General features: G+C 43.0%; 1 protein-coding gene across 1 annotated transcript in view; it reads left to right on the top strand.

Annotated features, from left to right (window-relative positions):
• LOC136318401 (prostatic acid phosphatase-like) overlaps positions 1-19,060 on the top strand; it is a 43,738-nt gene extending 24,678 nt beyond the window's left edge. The window contains exons 5-9 of the mRNA XM_066250723.1: positions 5,161-5,259; positions 7,730-7,822; positions 9,419-9,551; positions 17,211-17,293; positions 18,953-19,060. Of these exons, the coding sequence (XP_066106820.1) occupies positions 5,161-5,259; positions 7,730-7,822; positions 9,419-9,551; positions 17,211-17,293; positions 18,953-19,060 (516 nt within the window). The remainder of the gene's footprint in view (positions 1-5,160; positions 5,260-7,729; positions 7,823-9,418; positions 9,552-17,210; positions 17,294-18,952) is intronic.
• The last annotated feature ends 1,096 nt before the right edge of the window (positions 19,061-20,156 follow it).

Below are 20,156 nucleotides of genomic sequence, written 5' to 3'. Positions count from 1 at the left end.
CACACACACACACACACACACACACACGTGTGCGCGTGCGCACACGCACATCCCAGTGTTCTGCCTTTAATTCTTGCAGAAAGGACCACACAAGGTTCTTCTCCCTCTGGAATATCCTAAGATCTCTTTACCTACAAAGGATCCCTACCACCATGAAAATCCCCATTTCTAGGTAGCAAATAAAAAGAGTTGAGCATATGATTGGTACCCAATACTTTATGTGAGTCATTGTATTTACTTTTCATAACAACCCTGAATGGACAATATTATTGTTCTCCTTTGATAGCGAGGAAAATAAGTGCTTAGAGAAGTTAAACAACATGAACCCAAAGTCACACAACTGGTAAGCATCACTACGGAAACCAGGCAGTTCCAAAGCAATTTCCTTCCCTATAAAATAGTGGTCCTCAAACTCAGCTGCATATTAGAATCACCTGACAATTTTTTTTTTAAATCTTGATGCGCAGGGCACTCTTCATTACAAATCAGAATCCCTGAGGTTGGGACCTAGGCATCAGTATTTTTTAAATGGCTAAATGGCTTCAGTGGACAGCCAAGTCTGAAAACTGGTCCTGTGAAGCAAGCTACTTTGAAAGAAACTCTCAAATTTATTTACACCGAGTGGGACTGATCAAGAACTCTTCAACCTTTTAAGAGTAATAAATAAATCTGATATCCCAAGTGTAGGATTTAAGACTATATGAAGGAAATAGTTTGGGACAAGGAATCCGTCTAATTCCCCTGCAGTAACACTAAAAGTAAGACCATCTCATCTCTCTGTGCCTGCGGCTTACAGGACCACTGGACCCCGCCTGTTGCCCAGTGACCTCCGGGATAGGTTACTGCCCTCTTTGTCCTGCCAGTGCTCCTAGAAATTTGACTTAATTGCTGCATCTGGAGACTTAAGAATTTTTCCTAAATGCTTTGTAGAAACAACCCAACCTTGCCAACCTCGCTCTAGGTAAATCTGCTCCAATCAATTTTTCTGGTGTTTCCTGAAAAGATAGGAGTATTTATTTGCCTCTTTTCCATCACATGATTAGGAGTGAAGTATTATGATTATCAGCATTCTTAGGAGTTTGTAAATATATTCTTCCAAAAAGAAAAAAAATCACTTTCAACACAGACTTTTCTGCTTAAAGACAGGGCAGCAGCACCAAGTTTAGCCAGTAGACCAAGGTAGCTGTTAAGCCCTTAATCCTAAAAGATAGTAATTAAATTAAAAAGTAGGCCCTGGCTGGTTGGCTCAGTGGTAGAGCGTTGGTGCAGCGCATAGGTGTCCTGGGTTTGATTCCCAATCAGGGCACACAGGAGGAGCGACCATCTGTTTATCTACACTCCCCACCCCCTTCTCTTCCCCTCATGCAACTGTGGCTCAATTGGTTCTAGTGCATCCCCAGTTGCTGAGGGTGGTTCTATGGAGCCTCTGTCTCAGGTGCTAAAAATAGCTCAGTTGCAAGCATGGCCCCAGATGGGCAGAGCATCGGCCCCAGACAAGGATTGCTGGGTGGATCCTGGTCAGGGTGCATGCAGAAGTCTGTCTCTATCTTCCCTCCTCTCACTTGGAAAGAAGAAAAAGAATTAAATAGTAAAGAGAATACAGGTACTATTAGAAGAGGAAGGAAAAAACAGAGAGTGCAGAAGAGGAAGAGAAAAATAAGATTATTCACCTATGGCTTCCAGCTACCTCCTCACTAAAATAAAAATAGTTCTCTCTAACATCAGCCAGGAAACCTAACAAAATCAATCAGTCAATACACAGTTATTCCCAGAACTGTGCTAAGTGTTGTAGAGAAATATAATAGAAACATGAGGCCAGGTTTCTTTGTCAATTTATAATCCATTTGATGAAAAATGATTTGCATGTGTGCAATGTGTAGAATACAATACAAGATGGTGAGCAATGATTTCAAATATAAGCTGTACGTGCTGAAGGAATTCAGAGAATGAGATGTACATGAAGCTACCTAAGGGCAATCATTCAAGTCTTCATGAAGAGAGTGAGAATTTGAACCAGACCTTGGCGGAGGGGTAGGAAAGTGAAGAAGGCAGGCGGAAAGCATGGCAGTGAGTAAATACACAGAATGCTTACCCTTCTGTGTTCAGAGTTCATTCTGGGAAAGAGTGAAACTATGTTGGGTACAGGTTAGAAAATCCACATTTAATAGCCAGAAGGAATCAAGCAAGAAGGCAGTGTCCTATACAAAGAGAGCTAGATTTAAGTTGGGGAAACCTAGGTCTGAGAGCCAACTACATCAGGTACTTGACCTTGAGTAACCTTCCTGCACCTGTTTCCTTTCCTGTCAAATGGGCACAACAATACCCACCTAACTTGTTCATAGGGATTTGAGAAAACTAAGTTAAGAAATGGATGGCTTGGCCAGTGGTGCGGTGGAGAGAGCATCGTTCCCAAGCCCGGGGTCACTGGCTCAATCCTGAGGGTGCTGCTTCAAACCTGAGGTAACCAGGACTTGAGCCCAAGGGTACCGGCTCAACCCCCAAGGTCGCTGGTTTGAGCCCTGGTCAGAGCACATATAAGAAACAATCAATGGCACAACCATCAATGAGTTGATGCTTCTCTCTCTCAAAAAAAATCAATTAAAAAATACAAAAAGGTATGGAAAAGACTCTGTAAAGTGCCAAATGTTGGGCAGATATGTAGGTGTTATTCTATATATTTGCAGCCTGACTCTTTTAATATGTGGAATGAGGAAACTGAAGTCTAGGAAGATCAAATAATTCATTAAAACCTAGACCTCTAGCCTGACCTGTGGTGGCGCAGTGGATAAAGCGTCGACCTGGAAATGCTGAGGTCACCGGTTCGAAACCCTGGGCTTGCCTGGTCAAGGCACATATGGGAGTTGATGCTTCCTGCTCCTCCCCCCTTCTCTCTCTATCTCTCTCCTCTCTCTCTCCCTCTCTCTCTCCTTTCTAAAATGAATAAATAAAATTAAAAAAAAAACAAAACCTAGACCTCTAAATCATTACAACCTAGACCTTCAAATGAACAACCCTGTGCTTTTTTCCTCACAATGTCATTTCTAACTATGGAAAACTTTGAAAGCCATGCAGGAAATTTAGATGTAAAACAGTAAATATAAAAGTATACCTTTTTCAGAATGTCAAATGTAATTTAAAAATAAAATTAGCCTGACTTGTGGTGTCACAGTGGATAAAGCACTGACCTAGAATGTTAAGGTCGCCAGTTTGAAACCCTGGTTTGCCTGGTCAAGGCACATATGGGAGTTGATGATTCCTGCTCCTCCCCACTTCTCTCTCTCTCTCTCTCTCTCTCTTTCTCTCTCTCTCTCTCTCTCAAAATGAATAAATAAAATCTAAGAAAAAAAGAAGAAAGAAAATTAAATTTTAAAGAAGGTTAAAGTATACCTTCTTCAGTGCCACACACAGGATGAGTGGTGCTTTGAGACATTTGGCTGACAATGACTTGGAAGGAAAAGGTACTTGAGCCTCTGAGAATAACTGCTGAAGCAATTCAGCAATAAGGAAATGAAGGCCTGAAATTAGACAGTAAAGACATTAGGGGATGGATGAGAGGTAAGACAAGGGACGCACAAAATCAGAAATGACAGGAAGCAACTTATAAATTAAATGTTTTCTCAGTAGCTATTAATATGCCAGGCCCTGTTCCAGACCTTGGCAGCACAGCCGTGTACCAGGGTAGTCAAGATCCCGGCTGTCCTCGAGTTTATACATTATAGGAAATAGATAATAAAGAAGTCAATAAGTCAAATAATTTCAGATGGCTATGAGCTCCTTGAAGGAAATAAACAAGGCAATGTGATGGCAGCTGGGACAGGATGGTTAGAAAACCCAGGGGGGAGTTAATGGGGAATGTCTCAAGCAGGGAATAATCTTCAGAGACCTTAAACCTCTGTGTTCAAGGAACTGCAAGAAGGCCACAGAGCTGCCGGAGAGGAGTGAGTAAAGACAATAGTGGGAAAGCAAGGCAGAGCAGTCACGAGGGGCTAACTGTGGGTTTGGGTTTAATTCCCAGTACGATGGAAAGCCAATAAAGGAGCCCTGCTGGGTAGCTCAGTTGGTTAATTTCATCCTGATAAGCCAAAGTTGCGGGTTTGATCCCCAGTCAGGGCACATACAAGTGCCCTACTTGTTTATGAATAAGTAGAACAACATAAATAAGTAGAATAGTGGCCTGACCTGTGGTGGCACAGTGGATAAAGCGTCGACTTGGAAATGCTGAGGTCGCTGGTTCAAAACCCTGGGCTTGCCTGGTCAAGGCACATAGGGGAGTTGATGCTTCCAGCACCTCCCCTTCTCTCTCTCTGTCTCTCTTTCTCTTCTTTCTCCTTCTCTGTCTCTCTCTCTCTCCCTCTCTCTCTCTCTTCTCTAAAAATGAATAAATAAAATAAAATTTTATAAAAAAATAAAAATAAAAAAAATAAGTAGAATAGCAGCCCTGACCAGGTAGCTCAGTTGGTTAGAGCATCATCCCAATACACCAAGGTTGTGGGTTTGATCCCCGGTCAGGGCACATAAAGGAACAGGTGGAAGTTTCTGTGTGTGTCTCTCTCTTCCTCTCTCTCAGACTGATGTTTCTGTGTGTCTCTCTCTTCCTCTCTCTCTCAAATCAATCAATACTTTTTTTAAAAAGAAAGCTAACAAAGATTGTAAATCACAGAATGGCATGATCTGACTGATACTTTTAAAAGACTAGTGTTTACAAAAATAAAATAGAATGGATTCAAGGGGTTGCTCCTGAAGAAGGAAGTGTGAAGGTAGAAAGAGTGGACACCAACTGACCAAAATGGAAACTCTTGCCGTAAGGAGCTGCATTACTCATGCGCACCTAGAAATAAAAGGGTGCAGGAAGAAAGCAAGAAAACCGTTATTATTTCATGTGGAAACCCAGGAAGTGTGAATATTCACCAATAGCACAGTCCTATTTAGGCAAGTTCACTAAAGAAAAATAAAGGTTTTCAGTTCTGGGTGCTTATCCTACTCTGTAAGACCTGTAGACCATTTATCTCCTTTCCCTCAAGTTTAGAATTTCCATTCAGTTCAAAACACATTTGAATCCTTTATTAAGATCTCTTCGTACCTAATGTTCAAACTAAGGCTGCAGTTTCTTGAGCAAAGTTCTGACTAATAAAGGTTTTATGAATTGTCTTTCATCCTCAGTTGCTATACATGCCCTTCAGGAACTGCCCTCGTTTTCAAGAACTTCAGAGTGAGACTTTGAAATCGGAGGAATTCCAGGAGAGGCTGCGCCCTTACAAGGTCAAAACATAGTGTCACTCAGCGGTGTGCATGGGTGTGAGGGCCAAGACAAAGATGACACTGCAGCATCTTCCAAGTGGGGGTGGCTTGCACCTGCCGGCGGCTGGGTATGGCAATGGGTTAGACTGTTTAATGAAGGTCAGTCAACAGTTCCTGGTCCCCATCACTGTGCTGGGGTTAGAAGCCAGTAATGAAGCCAATTTCCTTTTTGTTTTTCTGTTGTTGTTGTTTGTAATCTTATACCCATGACCCTGAGAGGAACCAGGTGAAAGTGCCTGGCTGGCTCAGAATACAGGTAGGTCTAAATTGACCTGCTTTATTGTGAGGCTGAGGGGATGAGACTAGAGTCTTCATAAACAAAGAATAGTTTTGTTTTGTTATTTTTTAATGTTTCCACTTTGTGAAATACCCCATATTCGAGACTATACAAAAGTAAATATGATGTTTTATACTTTTGGAAATAATATTTTATATCTGTAATATGTTTACACAGTTCAAACACCACAAAATATGTATATGAGAAGTCTCAATGACCTCACAGGTAGCTGCTTTGGCAGTGTTTTCTTATGTAGTCTTGCAGTTGCTTTATTGATATGCAAATAATTATGAATACGTATATTCTGGCGGTTTCCCCTTTTATTACATAAAAGTGTTATACTATTTACACGACTGGAGACCTGGGTTGTTGTTTTTTTATTACTTAACAAAATATTTTGGAAATACTTCTATATTTGTACATAGTTTCTTCATTTTGCTTTTACTACTGTGTATTTAAATTTGTAGTCATCGTATGATTTATTTAAGCAGTCTCTATTGATGGAAATCTGGGTGATTTCCAATCTTTTACTTTAATAGTCTGCCTGAATATATTGTGCAAGTAAATAATCTCACAAGAATATCCGTGGAATAATATCCCAAAAGTAAAATTCTGGAGCAATTTAAAATATAATTAAATTACCCTCAAACAAGGTTATACCAATTTCTACCCCCTATCACCAATGCACGAGAAAGTACCTATTTCTCCACAGTCTTGCCAACTGTGTGTAGACAACTTTAGGGATATTTGCCTAATCTGTGAAAATGGTATCACTAGCAGTGTCTCCTCAAAAATCAAGAATAGGCCCTGGCCGGTTGGCTCAGCGGTAGAGCGTCGGCCTAGCGTGCGGAGGACCCGGGTTCGATTCCCGGCCAGGGCACACAGGAGAAGCGCCCATCTGCTTCTCCACCCCTCCCTCTTTCCTTCCTCTCTGTCTCTCTCTTCCCCTCCCGCAGCCAAGGCTCCATTGGAGCAAGGATGGCCCGGGCACTGGGGATGGCTCTGTGGCCTCTGCCTCAGGCGCTAGAGTGGCTCTGGTTGCAACATGGCGACGCCCAGGATAGGCAGAGCATCGCCCCCTGGTGGGCAGAGCATCGCCTCATGGTGGGCGTGCCGAGTGGATCCTGGTCGGGGGCATGTGGGAGTCTGTCTGACTGTCTCTCCCTGTTTCCAGCTTCAGAAAAATGCAAAAAAGAAAAAAAAAATAGAAAGTCAAACAGCTTTCAATTTCCAAAGCTTTTTTTTTTTATTTTGAAAAAAAAGAAAAAAAGAAAAAAAAAAGAAAAATCAAGAATAAGATAATTATTCAACATTGTGCTGTAGTACTTTTCTCTTATGAAGAGTAAACCTTAGGTATCTTCGTATAGTTAAATGCTGTTTATTTTATGGAAATATGCTTGGGTTAATTTTGGCAAACCATATTTTTCTAGAAAGTTTATCCACCAGACAAACAATATATTCCAAAATGCTTTCTAGAAATTGCTGCCCGTTTCGTCAGGCAGATAGCTGAACAATGGGTCTCATTATTATGACGATCTAAGGATAACGCAGAACCTAGAGTACTGTTTGCATCCCATCCAAGTTTCACACTTAGAGCCAGATACCAGCTCCTGCTCCTGCTGTGTTTTCCTGGGGCGGGGAGGGGCTTAGGCCTGGGACATGCTTTCCCTTGTCACTTTGCCCATCCACTTGCATGTGAGTCACACTTAACCTACTTCCAAAAAGAATGTTGAAGGCAGTACGCTTCAGTCTGATCCCAGGACAAGCCAGGAGCCGGTGTCCAGTCAACCCGCATTTGCTCTCATTTTTAATGTACTAGGAGAAATGATCAATTAGTGTTTGTAAAAGTTTTTGGATTGGCATTGTCATAGTCAATATTGCTGGCACACTTTTCTGTAAAGACTAGCAGTTCTCAGTGGGGGTAATTTGTTTCACAGGGAACATTTGACAATGTCTGGAGACATTTTGGGCTGTCACAACTGAAGGTCTGGGGATGGTGCTGGCATCTAGTGAGTAGAGAACAGGGATAGTGCTAAAGATCCTATAAGTGTAGGGAAGCACCCTCCACCAGAGAATTATCCAGCCCCAAATATTAATAATGCTGAAGTTGAGAAACCCTGGTGAGAATTTATTTTCCCTCTGTATGTGTTTCAGGATTTTATAGCAACATTGCCAAAATTTTCAGGATACCATGGCAAAGACCTTTTCGGGATTTGGAGTAGAGTCTACGACCCTTTATTTTGTGAGGTAAAAAACAAAAAAATATATATATATTTAAAATTTATGTGCAATCTGATTTTTACTCATGCCTACTTTGAAATTGGTGAATACGTTTTCTTTTGCTTTTTTGCAGATGTATTACTTATGCTTTCTTTGGCATTGCAACATAATTCAAGGCTTCGTTATATTAACTTGAACATTCTGACTGCTTGCCATTATTTATGTTTTCACCCTTTAGAAAATTGCAAACAAAATTGCTTTTCTTCTATGCTTTGTCACTTATTTTCCAGTCACTCAGGAATGCTAGGCTCCTGTCATGCATTTTAATGAAAAACACAATGTAATTTGTACAGTAAGTGAAAAAAAAATTATCCTATTTCTGGATATAGAAGCAAGCAAACTAACTTTAAGCCAGGCTGTTGAAAATGATTTATCAGGAAAGGATCTGTTCCTTGCCATATACTGCATATAAAATAACCTTTGTCGCTAGATAAATTACTGTTTTTCAAGGACACAGGGTGTTTCTCACTAACCATGCTCCACCTACTGGCCAGAAAGAGAACTTTACAATCCTGGATTCCCAACCAGTTTGCGGAATCCTGGGGCAAGATTCTGACCGCCCACATGACTCTTAGCTCCTTCTGATTTTGAGGTCATCGTGAATGTCTGGGGTCAACAATTATTTTCATAGGTCCATCTCAATAACAGATGACACGGTTTGCCTCCCTCCACATCAATGTTCCTTGACCCACTTACACACTACTTTCCCAGTATATTTACTATATCAGCATCTGTTTCAAGGAAGATGTGTTACTATGTATAAAAGACTCTCCAATGGAAACAAAAGCCTGCATTTTGGTTCCAGTCTTGATTTTTTTTTTCTTACTTCCTCACTCCCGTTGAGCTGAGCTATTCTATAATGTGATCATGGTGTGTAGTTTATTTTCACCTCTTTTTCTCTTGTTTCCTCACTTTTCTTTGGTTTCCTTTCTCATGTTCTCTTCTCTCTGTCTCTCTCATCTTTGAAATGTGAACAATCTTAATTAGCTATTCATAGCAGATAATAAATATTGGCACAAGGTCTCTGCCTGCCCTGCTGTGCAATTCAGTCAGCAATTTAACTAATATTTACCAAATGCCTACTGTGTGCAAGGTGCAGGCTTTCCTTGAGAGTCAGTGAACTAGAAGCTGGTAGGAGTAAGGCTCTGTGACTGAAGGCTCTAAAAATACATTACCTTTCCCATCCGTCCTCTTAGGCCTCTCATTCAGCTTTTAGGGAAACATCATCTAACCTTGTCAGCTTTACCTTTCCCTCGGGTTAATTAGATTTCTAAACCTTTCTTAAAAGAATAAGGTATGTCATTGCCTACTGCACCTTTGCTCTGCAAAATATGAATTATCCTATCGCCCAGAGTTAAGCCAAAAGCTATTGACTTGGTAGGAAAGGGCAATTACTTTCTGTGAATTTTTCTTCTGAAAATCAATACCACTATCACAAAGTAAAGTTTTTCTACAACAAACTGACAAGAAAGGCTGGACCCAGTGGTTTCTGTGAAAGATGATAAAAAGTCAACAAAAAGAGCAGTTAGAAGTAAAAATACCCTTTTTTTTTCTCTGCTGCAGGGTGTTCACAATTTCACCTTACCCACCTGGACCACGGAGGACACCATGACTAAATTGAGAGAAGTAGCAGAACTGTCTCTCCTGTCCCTCTATGGGGTTCACAAGCAAAAAGAGAAATCTAGACTGCAGGGGGGTAAGTACATTTAAAGAAATGAGAGGGGCATATTGGATGGGTGATTGTATGACAGAGATCTAAGTCCTGGTTCTACCACCAATCAGCTGTGTGACCTTGCAGAAATCACTTAATCACTCTTGTACCAGTTTCCATTATGCAAAATGGGGATAATAATGATATTCACTTCATAGGTCATAAGGATTGAAATGCATGAATATATTTAGAAGGCTTAGGAAAAACACTACCTAAAACATAATATGCTGGTTATTATAATTATCAGTATTGCCCACTCTGGGCCTTAGTTTTCCCATCTGGAAAATGAAAGCTTTGAACTAATGCTAAATGATACTTTTCATTCTCTTCAGATCAAAGAATCAAGGATTTTGTATCTGGGCCCCGGAAGAATCAATTATGTCTGGTAGCCTATAGGATGAAATTCTCAAGTGGGTGGTATAACAAAAGTGGCCTGTTTTTCCAAAAGCCTTGGTGGTAGCTATTGTGAAAGTTAATAAAAACACCCTGACCAGGTAGTGGTGCAATGGATACAGCGTTGGACTGGGACGCGGAAGACCCAGGTTTAAAACCCCGAGGTCGCCAGCTTGAGCACGGGCTCATCCGGCTTGAGCATGGGGTCGCTGGTTTGAGTGTGGAATCATAAACACGACCCCATGGTCACTGGCTTGAGCCCAAGATCACTGACTCAAGCAAGGGGCCACTCACTCTGCTGTAGCCCCCTCTGCCTGCCCCCCTCATCAAGGCACATAGGAGAAAGTCAATGAAAAGAACTAAGTGCTACAATGAAGAATTGATGCTTCTCATCTCTCTCCCTTCCTGTTTGTCTGTCCATATCTGTCCCTCTCTCTGTCTCTCTGTCTCTGTCACACACAAAAAAAAACATATTTTAGAGGCTAATGATGTCCTGTAGATTAATACCTATTGCTACTAACAAGCTTATGACTCATCTGTTGGTGTTGAAAAGTGTTTATTTCTCAGTGTTGTCTCCTCTTGGCTAGATATGGTCCTCCAGAGCATAAGACATCTTATCATAATGAAGGTAGAACCAGGCAAGTGGATGACAGCCATATAGTCCTGATAGGAGGGTGGAAGAAAGAAGCCAGCCCCAGGTAGGATGGGATAGACACTGAAGTCTCTGCGTAGGCAGGCCAAGACTGCAAAAGGTGTGTCAGGTTCAGGTGTTGTTAATGGAGGCATGAAAACTAAGGATGGAGAACAAAAGAAGGAAGGCCCATTGTGTGAGGTTGACATAACAATGAAGCAAGTCTTGTGACCCAGGTGTACAAAGCAGTCCCGCCCACAGGAGCTGGGTGGAGGCCCGGGCCAGCAGCCAAGGCTTGCAGACCAGGCATGCGCGTGCAGTACCACCCGCAGAAGCGAGGCGGAAGCCACAGTGACTGCAGTGGCAGGCTGGTATGGGCAGCGCCTGTGCCCTAACGTGGAAGGCGGCGCAGCAGTGGTGGGTGGGCCTGCAGACAGACCACACCTAGGGAACAGAAAGGCCACACCCATTGGACTCCTGTGGCCACACCCTTCTGAGGACTGAAAAGAAAGAAAAATATAAAATAAAATAGAAGTTTGGATAGAATGACACCTGAGGCTAAGGAGCAAGACACATTCAATACCTTACCTAACCCCTGATTTATAGTACTAAGCCCAGCAAGTAGCCACTGTAAGGACCAAGAGAAGATTAGAAAATAAGCAGGGCACTGATGGAACAGGGAACTTAAGGGTTACAGGCAGGTCCTGCTCCTGTTCTGTTAGGAATAACATGCCCAAGGTCGTTCAAGAAGCAGAGACTGATATGGCTCCTGTGAGGCTGGGAACAAAGAAGGTCAGAGACCCTTATCAGAAGTTTAGGTTTGAAATTCGCCACTAAGCTAAAACCAGCCCCTGTTGCTATGCTGGCCCCTGTTGCTATGCTGCGTGTGACCTCCCTAGCCAATAGCTAAACTGCCACATCTGCTTCTGTTCTATGCTTGCTCACTTAGGATATATAAGGGCCTGGCTGTAAGCTCCAGGTGCGGCTTCCATTTGCAGCTCCTTGTGGGCAGTGTCTCCGGACATCTCGGGAGTTCGCCCCTGCGCAGGTTAAACTGGCCAATAAAGTAACATCTTAACTCCTGAAAGTCTCCGACGTTTGTTCTTGTACCCGGTGGATGTTACAGCCACCAATAAGAGGAGGCAGAAAGTGGATCTCAGGGGAATCTGAACATTTAAATGAACATCCTCCAGGCCAAAAGAAGATAAAAGCCAGCCTAAGTTGATATTAAAAACAGCACCTGGACTCAGCAGAGGCAGCCACAGGATCTGGATCACCTGTACTCCAAAAAGATAGATAAGGGTCAGTTATAGGCAGTGGGGACTGGTCTGCACCACACTCCCGCCAGGAAGGTCCAGGGAGGGCACGTCCAGAGGCCAGAGACAGAGAGCATCAGTTCAGGACTGAACAACCCTTGTTAGAGCGACATCTTAAGGTAGAGATCCTCACACCGGACTCAGTTAAGATATAGAAAATGGAAAAGGGCTCAACTAGTTAAGGAGACCACAACTCAAAACAAGCCTGCAAACCACAAACAGAAACAAAGGGAAGACAGAGAAACGGAAGCCATATGAATAAACAAGAAAAATCTCCAGAAAAAAATCTAGATGAAATGGAAGCAATCAAATGACCAGATGCAGAGTTTAAAATAATGATTGTTAGCATGCTTAAGGATCTCAAAGCTACAACGGATGGACTTAATGAGCGCCTAAATAAAGGAACTGTAAGCATCAAAAAGGACACGGAAATCATAAAAAAGAACCAGACTGAAATGACAAACACAATATCAGAAACATTATACTGAGCGAAATAAGTAAATCAGAAAAAACTAAGAACTATATGATCCCATACATAGGTGAGACACAAAAATGAGACTCAGAGACATGGACAGGAGTGTGGGGGTTACCAGGGATGGGGTGGGGGAGGGGAGGGGCACAAAGAAAACCAGTTAAAAGGTGACGAAATGTATATTCTGCTGCTTTAGGGTGAAAGGTTCTAAAGATAGCCATTAAATCCAGTTGATCTAGTGTGTCCCTTAATTCTGCTGTCTTTTTATTAATTTTCTTGAGGATCTATCCAGGGATGTTAGTGAGGTATTGAAATCCCCTACTATTATAGTATTGCTGTTGATCTCGCCCTTTATGTCCATCAAAGTCTGCTTTATATATTTAGGAGCTCCTATATTAGGTGCATAAATTAAAATTTTTTTTAAAAAAAGGTTAATTAAAATAAAGCTGTCCCTGTAGGACAAGCTATCTTATAAAAAAACAACAAGAACAAAAAGAAAAAAAAAACAATGAAGCAAATCTAAGCTACAGGAGATGTTTCAAGCGATATACTCTACACAGTTTGGGAAAATAGTACAATTACAACAGGACTCCAGCCATGGCCAGACTCTATTCACCATGCGGTCAAGACAAGTTCCGCAGAACCCCGGGAGAATACACAGAGACAGAGCATCCTGGTGGTTGGACCAGACTGGGGGAAAATTTACTCAGGGCTGCATAGCTACAGAAGGAATTCAAATCACCAGCCAGGAGAGGAGTCAATTATAGCTACAAAAAAGAGCTAGGGAAGCCATAACCAGAACAGCCAATGAGGTACAAATTCCAGATATCAAGAGCAACTGCCTATGAGGTGTACAAATACCTTAGGACACTGGTCATTAATGATGTGATGCAGTTGCAGGCCTGCTATTACAGAAGTCTTGATTGCATGGCCCAGAGGCAGACCTGATAGAAACATGCAAGTCTTTACTCCATGTTAAGGTCATGAGCAACAAGATCCAGCCTTTTGGAAAGGAAGAACATCCAGAGATGAGTTCTTGCTGGGATCTGGTGTATTGGGGGAAATTACCAGGCAGGATCCAGACTGTGTTTAAGGACAGAGGCCAGGAAGCAGCTCAATTTTATGTACTGAACAACAAAAATATGCAGAGGGTGTAAGCTGGGCTCCACTGGCTATCTAAGCACCAGGCTTCATGGATGGACCACAGGGTGCCAGCATTATGACTCCGTGCCAAGCCCCATTAGATGGTGAAAGCAGGATGCTTGATTTATTTCCTCCAACCTAGTCCTAGTGGACTCAGGGATTTAGCCCCTTGTTAGTCAAAATGCAATCCAAGGACCAGCAACATCACCTGTCATCTGGCTAGGAACGCAAAATCTCAGGACCCACCCCAAACCAGCTGAATCAGAATCTGCATTTTAATAAAGCCTGTAGAAACCTCACCTATCCATTAAAGTTTCAGAAACACTTTTCTATATGCAAGAGATAGTGAAGAGCCTGACCAGGCGGTGGCGTAGTGGACAGAGCATCGGACTGGGATGCAGAGGACCCAGGTTCAAAACCCTGAGTTCGCCGGCTTGGGCACGGGCTCATCTGGCTTGAGCATGTGCTCACCAGCTTGAGCGCAGGGTTGCTGGCTTGAGTGTGGGATCATAGACATGACCTCATGGTCACTGGCTTATACCCAAGGCCACTGCCTTTATCAAGGGGTCACTCTCTCTGCTGTAGCCCCCTGGTCAAGGTACATATGAGAAAGCAATCAATGAACAACTAAGGTGCCACAACAAAGAGTTGATGCTTCTCATCTCTCTCCCTTCCTGTCTGTCTGTCCCTATCTGTCCCTCTCTCTGTCTCTCTCTCTCTCTCTCTTTCTCTTTGTCCCTGTCACAAAAAGGGGGGGGGGAGATGGTGAAGAAAAGAGCAGGAGAACCAGGCAGAAGTTGGCAATAGCCTTATAATAGTGGCAGAGGTCTGTATATGAACAAAGATGAGGTTTGTCCTAGTGGCTGGCTCATGTCTCTTCTTTTTTTCATTTGGCTACTAAAGATTGCATTTCACAGAAGTCACTTCCCCTCCTGGGGTCTCATTTTTCCCACCTGATGAGTGTATTAAACTAGATTCTGTCTATTAGAGTCCTTCCCTAAGGTGTTCTCTCAGTCTTGGACTGTAAAGGCTGGCACTCGTGTGAACGCACCTGTCTTTTTTTCTGGAGGAAGCCTAGTGCTACTGATAAACCAGGAAATTGTTTCCTGAGTGATGCTTGCCAAAACACAAGCTCAGTCTATTGTTCCAGTCTGGCTAGGCAAGAGGAACTTGTCAGTTACATGCTTGTCGAATGATGAAGAGGCTGGATGCATTTCTGCCAAGAAAACATGTATTGTCTAGGTAACATGGAGTCACTTGCTTTCATCAGGACTTTGACCGGTGTCTTCTGCCTTTGTCCAAACTTTTTGTTCTCTCAGTTGTTTTCAGGGGTGATACTGTTGGGTAATATACTGCCCCAAGTCCCCTACTATACACACACACACACACACACACACACACAAACAAACACACACCAAGAAAATCCTTACAGTTCATTTATATATGGCTGGTCATATTCACAATAATGGAAGCCTCTTCTTGCTCTAGACCAGGGTTTGGCAAACTATACCCTGCAGTCCAAATTCAGCCCACTGCCTATTTTTTGTAAATAAAGTATTATTGAAACTCAGCCACACTCATGTCTATGACTGCCTATGTGCTTCCACCCAAGAGTGAGCAATTGTGACAGACTGTGTGGCCCACAAAGCCTAGGACATTTACTATCTGGCCCTTTACAGAAGAAGCTTGCCAATCTGTGCTGTAGTCCAAGAGTGAGGAAAGTGACATTTATATCTTCCCATCAATAGCATTTTGTCTAGTTTGTGCAGACTTAATGATACAACAGGGAACTCAGAAGCTAGCTTGTAGTACAGCATAGTCTAATGCAGGGGTCCCCAAACTTTTTACACAGGGGGCCAGTTCACTGTCCCTCAGACCGTTGGAGGGTCAGACTATAAAAAAAAGTATGAACAAATCCCTATGCACACTGTACATATCTTATTTTAAAGTAAAAAAACAAAACGGGAACAAATACAATATTTAAAATAAAGAACAAGTAAATTTAAATCAACAAACTGACCAGTATTTCAATGGGAACTATGCTCCTCTCACTGACCACCAATGAAAGAGGTGCCCCTTCAAGAAGTGCGGTGGGGGCCAGATAAATGGCCTCAGGGGGCCGCATGCGGCCCACGGGCCGTAGTTTGGGGACCCCTGATCTAATGACTAAGCACAAGGGTTGTGAGGTAGGTCATGTGAGGTTCAGAGAAGCTCAGCCTATCTGCTCACAGTTATGTAATTCTGGACAAGTCTCTGAACCGCTTTGAGTCTGTTTCCTCTCCTATGAACCATCATTACTGGGATGCCAGAGCCTGGGGATAATTGTGATAGTTACCCCAACTTTCTCCTAAGACAAAGTGAACCATCACTCCAGACCAAGAGATAATATCATTCATTTATCAACACTGAAGGCTACTGCAAAGGCACCTGTTGATAAGGGACAAGTTGGTTGAAGATGGCTGTCATGACTCACAGAAACTTGGCCCCAGGGTTCAGCACTGATGCAGCATGAAGATCAAGCTGAGGTCCCTAACGGGTTCCCTGAAGGCAACCTTCCCGGGACAGTAAGATGTAGACATGCTGGAGATGTAGCATCCACTTCTTCGATTCTTCATCAAAGCAACCCCAGCATCTATAGAAAGCAGGTCACCTCCCTCCCTAATTATCCTTTATTGTGCTTATTGGTATACAGACCAATAAAGTCTCTTCTATTTTATGAGCTTTTGTGAGGACAGAAAAAATGCCTAATTCACCTGGGAAAGTATCTGACCCATTGCAGCTGCTCAGTATGTATCTATTGACATCAGTACTCTTCTCATAACAAAAACAAAACAAAACTGGTCATTCTCAAGACAAGAGAGCACATGCTTAATAGAGAGACCACCAAGAGAGACACAACTATCTTCACATGATGGTGGCAGAAGTCCCTGAGGCAACAGGCCCTCAAAGTAGCACCTGACACCACAAGGTGCCCCTCAGCCTTTAGTGTCTGCAAACAGGATGGGGACTGGGTTGTGCGTCTGCCTTTCACCACCACAGGAGCGATAAGTGTGAAGGGCAGAAGCTCTCATCTACGGAGACACATGCAAGCTAAAGATGCCCGATGCCCCCATTAGGCACCTAGGAGAACCTGCAGAAGTGGTCCTCAGGAAACAGTCCATGAACTGTACGGACAACTAAAGAGCTGCTTTCTCCCATGGTCTCCAACAGGTCTGACTGTCAGAGAGGAGGAGCCACAGAGGTGAGGACAGAGAAATCCATGTCATGCTGTCATTTCAGCTCTGCACTGGACAAGAGCATTGGCTAACCGCTGTCTGAACAAAAAAGCCATCTGAAATCCCTGCCAAGTTCCTCGGCCTCTTCACTTGAGCTTTAACAAAATCTGTAAGAGTAGAGTCCTGGCATGCCGGCCCCGCTCTCCTTCCCCAGTTGTGTGGGTCACCAATGTCTCTGGGCCTCAGCTTCCTCACCTAGAAATGGGTACAAGTCAGAATTCAGTAAAATAATGTATGTAAATCGCACTGCTAGCACATAGTAGATGCTCAAACAAAATCAGTTCTTCCCCTCTGTTCTTTAGTCTTGAGAATCATGGAAGAGAGAATCACTAAGTATGATTTAGCTGAAAGCTTATTGACTGAAATAGAAGCCCGTGTTTGGTCCAGATCCATGGTTGATCTCTCTTCTTTAAGGTGTCCTGGTCAGTGAAATCCTCAATCACCTGAATAGAGCAACTCAGCCATCAAACCACAGAAAACTTGTCATGTATTCTGCAGTAAGTATTTTTTGTCTCCACCCAACATCCCTTTGTTCGGGTGTGTGATCTCTTGGAGCGTGGGTCCTCATCTTCCTTTCCCTATTGCCCAGTAGAGGGCAGACATCCATTCAAAGCTTTTAAAATTAAATATATAATTCTGGCCCTTGAGGAATTTGCAATCTAATAGTCAGAAGGAGATGAGCAAACAAAAACACCATACAAGCCTAGAGCTTTGGCGCCTCAGAGAAGAAAAGTGTTCATTCCTTTTCCAAAGAAGGGCATCCACAGGAGAGAAACTATTGGAGTGAGGGTGGAGGGTGATGATGCGGAAAGTAGAGCCACAGGTAAAGGCAATGCTCCAAGCCCCAGTGACTGGAAGGAACCATTAACAGGATGGACTTGGGCCAGGTGAATGTACGGATTTGACAACTGGGTTTGAAATGCCAGGGGGCATCCAAGTAGAAAACTCCAGATGGCAAAGGGATAGGTAGAAGGGGGAAGGTTAAAGTTACACCTTGAAGTCAGAGCGGCATTTGGGTACAGAAAGAAAAAAGAGAGATCTGGAAGAAGACATCTATCTTGGAGCAGAAGAGACAGGGAAAGAGACACAGTTGGAGGCGAGTTTGCAGGGATCATGCACTGAGATGCCTGTGCGTGGAGTCTGGGATGAGCAGGGAGACCGGATACAGTGACCTGACTCGGTTTTTCACCCGGTGGCTCCATGACAGAGGATCTGCCAGAGGTGGTTTGGTAGAGAAAGCCGTGTTTTTATTCTGCACGAAGATGGAAGAGGTGATTGGAGATACAGCTCTATTTATCATTAAGGGGTTTAAATAGTATAGATTGGAGAAAGAGTTCGTGGAGTATAGTGTTGCTGGCAAGAGGAAGTCCTGAAAAATCAATTACACCAGTTTCTCTGGCTTCTAATCTGGTTTCCAGTTCTAGCTTGTGTGACCTCTAGGAAGTCATAAATCCGTAACTCATTTCTTTCTCTAGCAAACCAGTTCCAACCCCTTTTGAATATGTGTACACTGAAATACAATTTAGGGGAAAAAAGGGTATACCCATTTAGTGGGTAGAGAAGTTGAGTATTTCCTAAAATTAGATAGCTAATCAGTGACAAAACCAGTTCCCTGTGCCTTCCAGCCGCTCCGGGGTAAACATTAAACAATTATTTTTAAGCTATACATTCTACTTCTTTATATTTTATCCCCCATAAATATTAATAACCTTATATATTCCTCCACAATTTTAAAATCACAGATTTATTTAATATATATAAAAAGTCTAGCATTAGTACGTTCCAAAATATTTTTAAAATTTAACAAAATTTAAAAAGAAAAAAGATGCCACTGGGAAAAGGCATGGGAAAAAATCAGAAGACTTGATTTAAATATACTTTCTTCCATTTGGGGGGTTATATGAAATTAAAAAGTTAGTTAATTTCTCTGGGTCTGTTTCTTCATCTTTTAAGTAGAAATAATGGTATGTTTGCAAATCTCACTGCCTAGCACACAGCAGTTCTTCCCCTCTCCACTTCTTACGTTACTGGGGGTATGGGAAATTTAATTGAATCACAAACGATCATGGTCTCTACAAGTGCTTAATACATACTTATTGAATGTGAATCTGAATCAAAGGTAAAGTTGAAAAATGATTTGTTTCAAATCTCTGTAGCATGACACTACTGTGAGTGGCCTGCAGATGGCGCTAGATGTTTACAATGGAATCCTTCCTCCCTATGCTTCCTGCCACTTAATGGAATTGTACCTTGACAAAGGGTAAGTGCCTAGAGGTGCTTTTCAAAATTAATATCACTGGACCTGGAATTTTGTTATTAAAAATGTTGCTTTTTTCCACTTTCACATTTTATGAAACAATTTATCCAAACTTTTGTATGCATCTTAATTTGTATCTTCCCCACTAGCGCCAATTGTGAATCGCTCAGAACTCCTTTTTTTTTTTAGTGAGAGAGAGAAAGGGAGAGAGGGACAGACAGGAAGGGATCCCAAAACTATTCACCAGATATATTAACTAATAAGAGTAACTGGGGCAGCTGTTGAAATGAACCTCAAATTCTCAGAGGCTTGCTTAACCCAATGGAGATTTCATTCTCATTCACCTGACATCTCAGTGTAGAAGTTCCTGGCCAGTAGAGGGTGACTTACTCATAGGATGAGTCGCATGATGGTTCAAGGACCCAGAGTTCCCTCTTTTGGATCTACAGGGGTTTTTTTGGGGGGGGGGGGTTGTTTTTATTTTTGTTGGGTTTTTTTTTTTTTTTTTTTTGTATTTTTCTGAAGCTGGAAATGGGGAGAGACAGTCAGACAGACTCCCGCATGCGCCCGACCGGGATCCACCCGGCACGCCCACCAGGGCGATGCTCTGCCCACCAGGGGGCGATGCTCTTTCCCTGGGGGGGGGGGGTCGCTCTGCCGCGACCAGAGCCACTCTAGCGTCTGGGGCAGAGGCCAAGGAGCCATCCCCAGCGCCCGGGCCATCTTTGCTCCAATGGAGCCCTGGCTGTGGGAGGGGAAGAGAGAGACAGAGAGGAAGGAGGTGGGTGGGGTGGAGAGGCAAATGGGCGCCTCTCCTATGTGCCCTGGCCGGGAATCGAACCCGGGTCCCCCGCACGCCAGGCGGACGCTCTACCGCTGAGCCAACCGGCCAGGGCCAGATCTACAGTTCTTAAGAGTGCTTTGTTCATCTGCAGATGGCTGTAGAAAGGAACAAGAGGGTGGGAAAGGAACCTGCTTATGAACCACCTCAGCCCAGAAGGGACACATATTACTTCCACTTGCATTCTACTGGCTAAAATTAGTCACTTGGTCCCACCAAGGTGCATGGGGATCTGGGAAATGTACTTACTTCTCAGTCATGC

Source organism: Saccopteryx bilineata, unplaced genomic scaffold (assembly GCF_036850765.1).
Source record: "Saccopteryx bilineata isolate mSacBil1 unplaced genomic scaffold, mSacBil1_pri_phased_curated manual_scaffold_140, whole genome shotgun sequence".
Taxonomy (NCBI): domain Eukaryota; kingdom Metazoa; phylum Chordata; class Mammalia; order Chiroptera; family Emballonuridae; genus Saccopteryx; species Saccopteryx bilineata.
Note: the sequence above shows the minus strand (reverse complement) of the source record. Positions and strands in the feature narration are given on the sequence as shown.